The 9,019-nt window shown below is 44.7% G+C and overlaps 1 protein-coding gene across 4 annotated transcripts in view; it reads right to left on the reverse strand.

The window, feature by feature from the left end:
* Nucleotides 1-7,649, reverse strand: part of Mad (mothers against decapentaplegic homolog 1) — a 35,015-nt gene extending 27,366 nt beyond the window's left edge. Inside the window, exons 1-2 of one of the 4 annotated variants that reach the window (XM_022831001.2) lie at nt 7,226-7,649; nt 3,926-4,094 (exon numbers count right to left, since the gene is read on the reverse strand). In XM_022831001.2, the coding sequence (XP_022686736.1) occupies nt 3,926-4,030 (105 nt within the window). In that variant the 5' untranslated portion in view covers nt 4,031-4,094; nt 7,226-7,649. Of the gene's footprint in view, nt 1-3,925; nt 4,696-7,225 lie in introns of those variants that run through there. The other 3 variants (XM_022831002.2, XM_022830994.2, XM_022830997.2) reach the window with 3 other exon arrangements.
* Between the last annotated feature and the right edge of the window lie 1,370 nt (nt 7,650-9,019).

Raw genomic sequence — 9,019 nt, forward strand, 5'->3', positions numbered from 1 at the left:
ATGTGAATTGCATGGAGGTAACGCCAATGTGAACAGGGGTCGTAAAGCCCTTCAATATCAAGACACTACGCCTTCAACAGTACAAATATAATTGTGATCTGCTGTGATTGTTAGGGGGCATGCGATGATTATGGCGCGTAGGCCACACCGGCCTATATCGGCATTACCGCCATATAATCACAATACAAACCTGTTTGTGACTGATCTTTTCCTTACGAATATTGCCAGTTGTACTCCTTGCTAGCTAGATATGGTGCAAGCAGCATGATCACGGATGCGAGGCGTTAGTAGAGGTGTGTATATATATACACCCGTATAAGGCCCAGGCACTACGATTTTTTTATGTTTACTGTGTTTACAGTGAAATTTAGCCATCTAGCAATGCAACAATACAAAGAGAAAAGGAAACTGTCCGCTTTTTTCGCCTCGCAGAGAATTCAGTCTCAGGTCTTCCTTTCTTCTGCTTAATTCTGGACCCGAATCCGACATTAACAAAACAAATGGTTTTAGAAAATTCGATCACCTCCATAGCTCGTTCTACTCGAGGAGGGCAGCCAGGAAGTCAACGCGTCTCTGCTCATGGTTGTGCGAAAAAAGAGAAATACAGTACGGTCTTAACCAGAACAAAACTATAATACTATTCAAGTACAACAAAGGCGCTCTGGCTAGTCCGGGCCCAAACTGGTAGATGATATCTACTAACCAAAGAAGAAACCCCTAAACATCAGTGACAAGGACAGCGCTATTGGGAGGATTTGAACGGAGTCAACAGCACCCGCGGCTATAGCGATCATATCAGGAGTTAGACTAGCATCGCCAGCTGCTATTGCTGCTGCGGGTGCTGATCTGTATAGCTCAAAACCAGAAACCTGAAGACTGCGAACGAACAGCCCATTGGTGAGAAAGCGAGCTGTAAATTAGCATCAGGCCAAGTGGTGCTTGTTGTTCGGTGAGCTGGGCCTGTCCCTGATCTGCTGGCGGACCATTGAGACAGCGGCCATCGGTTTGCTGAGCAAGATTTGTGAAGCAAAGACCTAAAACAGTAACAGACTTCGGATGAAGCCTGGCCACTGTCCTTGTCTGTACGAAGCTTCGTAGCTACTCACTGTATACTGTAGCTGAGCTCAATCTGAGGAGGCTCTGTGAGTGTGAAACGCTCACAGAGTAGACGGCGAAGCAATGGGCAGGAAAAGAAATAGAGGACGCTAGTAGCGGGAGAAAACCTAAGAACACGGACATAGGTCCCCCATTTTTGTGAAATGTGTTTGGATCATTTGTCGAAGAAAGAGCTAAGATCGTCGTTAGATTAGTAAGCCGAAAATCCAAGTGAGGGATAAATCACTCCCACTCCAATTGCCTCTGCCACCAGAAATCAGGAACAATCCAAGTCAACGCGAAAGATGGAGCAACCTCAGCAGTTGTAGTCGTATCAACAACCGAGAGAAGATATGTTGATGTCGTCCTGTTTTGTCTTAATACCTCCGCCCTGTGTTCTAAATTTTCTTCAGGGCACTATAATGTTGCTAGATCGAGCGTTGACAGTCGGGAACTTAAAACGCGAACATAAAGAATCAGCGCAAAAATAAGGCATCGCCTTTAAAAAGAAACGGTATTATACAAACTGAAGGATAGATGCGCATTGATAGTGAGACACGGGTGACTACTTGAACTGTTACACTCTGAACTTTGATAGCCACACTGTCAAAGATTCAGTGCCAGCTCACAGGGATGCAAAGTACTTTGTAAGCTTTCAAGAAAGGCGATACTGTGATCTAACACGCAGGTACTGCAGTAGGTATTTGGGAGTAAGGCGCAGTTCTTGTAAGCGAGATTCACACATTGGCATTTTAAAGAAAAAAGTGGAAACATCGCTGTTGGACGATACACATTCGACCGATATTAAAATTGTTTGATGTATTCAATCAGAAGTCGGGTTTATAAATACGCGGTTAGTTCAATTTTTCGACGGAAAAATGTCTAAGCTATAGGATATCTAAGCCTTCACAAAACTACCAGCCTTCTTGTGGGAATAGTTTCCGAATTTATTGACATATTGGTCCGTCTAAATTTCCGATCCCTCCAGGATATCACGCAGATATTGCCGTCACGTTTGTAGAAGTGCTGTTGAAGGAATGCAAGTTCCACCTCGTTGAAAACACATGTTTTTTTCTATAGTAGCGCAGACATGCTAACCATGTGCTTAACTGTATATTCTTTCCGAAAGCACACATGGAAAAGTGACACACATGAGCTCAGCCACCTGACAAACGACAACATGTGCACAGTCATCAATTTCCTTTCGACTCCTTGGACAGAAGAGAGAAAAGCCTGACATAAGGCATAGCGGACATTCACATGTTGTTGTCGTTGATGTCGGAAATGCCAGGAGTTAGAGTATGAGCGAGAGAAAGTCTGACAGAGATAGATAGATAGATAGATAGATAGAAAAAAAATTATCTCACTTTGCTGTCGAAATGAGAAAACAAAAGGATGAACAAGAGATCAGCGTTGTGAAAATGAAGGGGAAGAAGCAGGCGCCGGCGGCGAAAAACCTTCGGAAGAAGCGTTGCTCGCGCAAAGTTAAAAGTGAACATGACTCCCTCGTTCAGTCTTGTTGTTCATACAAGCTACATCGAGAACATACATATAAACGAAGATACCCACAACGAAATGTTCGGCCAGCATCCGATGGGAGCGCCCCACGGAATGCGCCCCGGATCGATCGATCTGACAGGACGAGAGATAAAGAAAAAAACAGCGCCGGGAGAAACAGTAATAGCAGCAACATCTATCAAAAGTATAACTGATAGAACTGCGGCGCCCTCTGATGCTGTGGCCACTGTTGCCCTGTGAGCGTTCAGAAGTCCTCTCTATCGACGCCAGCAGAAACCGCCGAAGTTCAAAGCGACAGCAGCAGCAGAAAAAATAACAGAAGCACAATCATGATCAGTACTATCAGCGGCAGCAACGACAAATCAAGACAAGACTCTTAAATAAAGACAGTAAATGGAGGGAGGCTAATGTGTAGAAGCGCCATTTGCCATTGCAGCTGGCACAACAGATGCGCTTAAGTCCATTAAAAGTCGCTTTATTTCTATGAATTCCAATAATATATATGCGGATGTTCACTCGAGTAGTTGTATTAATGCCGGCGGCCATTCAATAACATTTTTTTAAGTGTTTCCCGAGCCGATCTTGTATATGCAACGAACAATACAGTGCTAACAAAATAAATAATCAGAAAGACCCCTTTATCCATACGACTGCTGCAGTAAATACAAGCATATAAATAAACGTTACAATTAAGAAGTGTCAAAGCGAAGTGTACAACAGAAAACTTATAGACAGCGGAACTTGCCGTCCGTCTTCTGGGCTCGTATTTCGGAAACCGTTATGCTTTAGGAAAATATCCTGTTTGGCTTACATATCCAGACAATGAATATTAGACAGTAGCGGCTTTATTTGTTCGGCCCAGCTTACTTAAAACAGCCTATGAAGTACTCGATAAATGGAGCGCCGATACCGGTCACTGATAAAAAAAAATTGAGGAATTCAGTCCAGAAATACTTGATATATATTTAGTGCGATTCCGACGCTTCCGTAAGTTACAATGGGCATCTTTGCTAGTACTTAAGATAATGCTTCGAGATTAATTTTGAATTTTTGTCATCATATAAATAACATACGGCTACCTATGTGTTTTGTATCCTAATTGTTGACAAATATATTAATAATTTATTGCCTGCGGTAGCTTGTCCATAGCAGAAATATAACAAAATTAGATAATATCTGAAGCGCGAGACGTTATCTATGAAGTTTTAGCCTAATATTCCATTCACACATACTTTAAACACTTGTATGCGTGTGTAAACACTTGTGTGTAACAACTGCTGCTAATAGAGAAAAAAAAACGTAGTTAACTTACCGAGGCATCATCATAGAACGGCGATCCCACGTTCTGGTTGCCCATGGGCGGGGAACCCATGGAACTTTGATATGGCGAAGACATCGGTACATTAACGCTGAGCATTTCACTAGATGAAGCGATAGTGTGTGGTGGCACAGCCACCGATTGAGATCCACTGAATCGATTACTGAAATTAATCATCGTAATCATATATTATACAATTCCAAATCGCACTAACTTTGATGTAGGTTATAAGTTATGTAGTGTGTAGCATAAACACACAGACGGACACATAGTTGCGTATGTGTATCAGCAGCTACTTTTTAGTTTCATAAGTACTGTAACCATGACGACCCTTAACTTCCCGCTGTCGCGTCTGAGCCAGGACGAACTTAACAGCGTAGATACTAATCGAACTTCAAATGTCTATTCTACTGCTATTCTGTTACTTCGAGTGAATTGTTCGATGTCACGATGTTCACAGGACATAGCACTTGTACATGTTGGTATTGTCTATTATTCATCGCAATCTGAAGGACAAGTATCTGGGCGAAACTACACAATGAACGCTTGTACCGTCTCCATTATTAGCACTGTCTTATACAGTCACAGTTTAGCGTGTCCTATGTAAGCCTCCATGTTCTGAGTTTTACACCGGGTATCGCCGTTAAGCATTCCATCCGACGGCTGGTTCCTAGCATAAAACGATGTGTGCCTATGCCCGGGTTCGAACCAAGACCACGACGTGTCGAAGGTTAGCCTATGTAAGCCTAAACGGAATCTACTGCTCCGTTATGTTTCACTCTACTACGGCTCCTTGAAGCAGCGGCAGCAGCAGCAGCAGCAGCAGCAAAAACGATAGCGGCAACGGCAATGGCGGTAGAGTTCATCCTAAGCGTACGGAGATCTTAAACTGAACGTAGAAGCTGTCCTGTCCTCTCTCAGCTAATGGAAATCGAGTAGTGGCCAGGTTTAGTCAAATACGCTGTCGTGGCCACCGACGCCGCTGCTTACCATTACCACCGGGTAACCGAACAGATGGTGGTCGTATAAACCGCCGTAGATTTACACAGACGATGGATATGTCGACGGATACGGACTTAAATGGACGATACCGGCAACGATGAGGACGGAAAGACGAAAACGTCATCCAGCAACAACCAATGACGGCTTGCTTGGTGCCGGTGCTTTTGCTAACGCAACTGCTGTTGGCGCTTGGCATAAACTTGGACAAAGGAAACGACGAGCGTTTGGGGAGTTAGCGAGTTCGCACATACGAATGAGGTCTACGAACAGACCTGCACAATTCCAGCTAGAATAGCAGGAATAACGACCCTGGGGAAAACAGAACCACCGCACATTAGGACTACGGGACGCATGCAGCTTCAGTACTAATCAAATCTGGTTCTTCGGCAGGACAGCGCAGGCATAAAGGGGACTGTGCTTACCGTACCCGACTAGCACGGGTAAGAAGCAAAAGGGTGGCAACGACTCAGGTAACGGTACAGCTGTCGAAACTTAACTTAACTATTACTCACTGACGAATAATATTACTTCTGTTGTTCCTACTACCACAACTAGTCGCATCCGCAGCCATTATATGTCTGTTTGTCAACGAACCTACTGGTAAATCTAATACGACAGAGCATTGAACTCGGAAAACTCCGAGGGCAAGGGCAGTGGTGATACAACGCAGGAACCGTCAGAACTACCAAAAAGAGGAACAGCTTGTGCTTCTACGCCATCGAATCATTTAGCATTAGGGTGTTCCACTGAGGTTCGAACTAGAGATGAACTCAATGTAGCTATGGCGTGCGCCACGAAAAAAGACCCCTATCGGACCCATTTCTAATTTGACCATCGATTTATGTTCTTGTTGTCATCATTGCTAAAGCAGCAGCACCACCACTAAATCGTAACCACCAACAGGTAGCTAAATCGTCTCCAACCAGGATTACGAGAAGCGACATGAGCGACAAACGCCGCGACAGCCGTGAGCAGAATAGCTTCCTAAAACAATTAATATTTGGAGTACTATACTTCCACTACGATAAGTCGCGGCGATCGCTATTATTAGATCTTAGGTCCAACGGAAACGCTTATGGCGGAACGGCGATATTAGCATCATCGTCATGCTCATCCCAAGCAGCGACAAACGTCTTGAACTTGGTGGGCTCCCGACCTGCGTCTGTCGCCGTTGTTGCCCTTATAGAGCATAGCGTACGTACAAGGGCGACATGATGTGCGAGTTTGCGAGCGTGCTAGCTGGCCGATCAACGGCTAGTCGGCCAGGCAAAATGCTCACCATCGACTCGTTGTTGTGGAACAGTTATAGCAGGTTGTGTCTGCCGCAAACGGCAGCGTACGGCACCGGCGACGACGACAGGCGCAACTGCAATCGCATATCTGTGCGTAGCTGTAAGCGCCACGAGAGCATTAGAGAAGTCTGCCAGAAAGACAGATACGAGGTTGAAGCAACTGACCAAATCTAATGGCGAACCTCGATGGCTCCATGCTGGTTGACAGAAAAAGCCGTCGTCGACACCTATGAAGATAACCTAGAATCCTGTTTTTGTTTGCAAAATCGTCAAACTAGCCAGAACGAACAGCAAGGGGCAAAGGCAAGTTGAGGTAGGACTACGAATGACGGTGCACACTACATGTCAATGGTGAACCACAATAGAGAAACGTCGACTAGCGAGCGTTATCGCGTTGCTGTTCGTTATTGAACCTTTTCCAGGCGCACAAGAGTCACATAGAAGTAACGAAACATCAATATATATATGTACTCGGCGTATATCGAGTGCCGGATAAGTGCGGTCGATTTGAGCAATATGACGACAATCACGTTGGAGAATACTCCTGAATGAAAATAGATAAACTTTGCGGTCTGTGCACATCGAAACTGCCAAACAGTTTTGAGACTGATCAGGAGAACTCCCTTCGACTAATTTATACCTCAGTTAAATGGCCAATCTGCTACGACATAGGGTGCTGCTGAATTACACCTACTAATATAGTTGAATCAACAACACTTCATATATCATGACAAAGACTAATAATAGACATTAGACAATAAACGAATCAGACGGAAAGGCTGAACGAGGCTTTGCGTGTTTTTAGAACAATACCAACAAGAGGAAAGCAAATATGCAAATGAACGCAAACAAGGTTTATGTATTATAGTAAATATCAAATAATACAAACAAATAACCACAGGTAAAGTGAAACAAGATTCTTAATAAATCTAAAGCTAAAGCACTCATAAAACTGCACGCTGCATGCGTGGAAAAATAAGATCCTGTCTGGGGCACTTACAGAGACGCCCACGCGCGTATGTTCGTAGACACAACACAAAATCCAATAGTAAATGCTATTCCGTATATACACGAAGCTGCGTTCCTTTAGCACACGGTTGAATCCTACTAATACAGAATTTGACCTGCCAATTATTTGCCTATCCCTTGGATAATATCATCCAGGTCACTCACATGTTCAGACAACAGTTAACTTATACCCGGTCATACACACAACAACGTTTAGCACAATCTGACGATTAGTAAACGACTCAACAAAGACGGAAGCAGACACATGTAATGGCATAGGCAGTCTGTGCTACGTTCCTTCCCTTAGCCTGAAACATTCACACTGGCAAATGGATCCGACGATCCGTTCGTTTCGTTTCCTCACCTTTGGTACAGTCTTTGTCTGTACTCATTGTCTGCACACGATCCGACGAAATCCGGCAAACCCCAGCTCCTTCGGCCCTCGCCACATCTCGCTCGCTCGCTCGCTCACTCCGAGCCCATTGCTTCTGCCAATAGCTGTAGGTTTTTCCTGTAGCTTCGTGTCGCTCGTTCGCTTTGGTTCAGCTCAGCCCAAGAAGACGCTTGCTTGCTTAAAACGCCTCACATGCTATAGCGCCCCCTGCTCATGCTGCCCCCTCCTGTTTCTTCGTCTTCATCTTCGTCGCTTTCGCCCGTCCAACAACAACAACTTACACATGCACACTATAGGTAACAACAACACCACTAACCGCAGCAGTAGCAACAACTACGCCTATGAAGACCGCCACAGCAATCAAGCGCCCTTCAGGTTGCGCGGTAAACGTAGCGACCAAGCAAGGCCACATAGCTATTTACTAGCTAACTCTCCTCAGAGAAGCAAGCGATCGAAGCGATAGAAACTCAGCGCCACACCAGAGGCGAGAACAGCTTAGGGGCTTTTCTCTTTCTTTTGCGCTGCTTTTTTCGTCTACTTCTTCGCTTTTCTCTCCCTTCATCTTCATCTTTTACTTCGTCTTCGTCTTGTTGTCCTCGCTGTGGATAAGCGAACGGACGGCTGTGTGTATGCGTGTATTTATGCGTTTATGCACGAGTGCGCGAGATTGCGCCCGCGATCAGCTTTCGGCCTCGGATCCGTCTCCGTTCTTGTCTGCTTGAACCAGAATCAACCCTCTTTGAGCACCACTGCCATCGCAGCAGAACGGGCAATGGAACGAACGGCCCTATAACTGCCGCAACAGCGCTAAAACCATAGACTACGACAGTACCGCCGTCATCGCCACTGGCGGCAAATGAGATGAAACGATGCAATTCACCGCCTCATCCTTCGGTCTTTTCTCGTTTTTTATCGTTCTCGGCCTTCTTTTTTCGACACAACTTCTCGGACGGAACAACCTATTGGGTACGACAAGAGATTAGCAATCTTATGCTATATATGTTGCATTCAAGCAGGGTCCTAGGGGCTCGAAGGTAAAGCGAGGTCGAACTGGAGAGGTGAAAAGAATAGGGGGCAACTGGTAAAAAAAAAGACGAACGAAGAAATCCCGTCCTACTATAGGCAAAACCTAATGCCGTTAATGTTAGATTTATTCTAAGCTATTATACTTAAGTGCTAGTATATTCTATTGGTATGAAATGTACAAGCCAAGTAATGTCCATGTAATATGTTCATCCGATTTGTGTGTCTAAAAAAATGACCACGAATAAGCGGAGAAATGCATAAAACGTTCGCTTTCAGCCCGGAATGACTTTCATGTCATCAATAGAACACGAGTGGTTATAACATCTGTATGAAGACAAACAGCACGATCGCCTAACGATGTGTATA

The sequence above is a fragment of the Varroa jacobsoni genome, unplaced genomic scaffold, assembly GCF_002532875.2.
Source record: "Varroa jacobsoni isolate VJ856 unplaced genomic scaffold, vjacob_1.0 scaffold_304, whole genome shotgun sequence".
NCBI classification, from domain to species: Eukaryota; Metazoa; Arthropoda; class Arachnida; order Mesostigmata; family Varroidae; genus Varroa; species Varroa jacobsoni.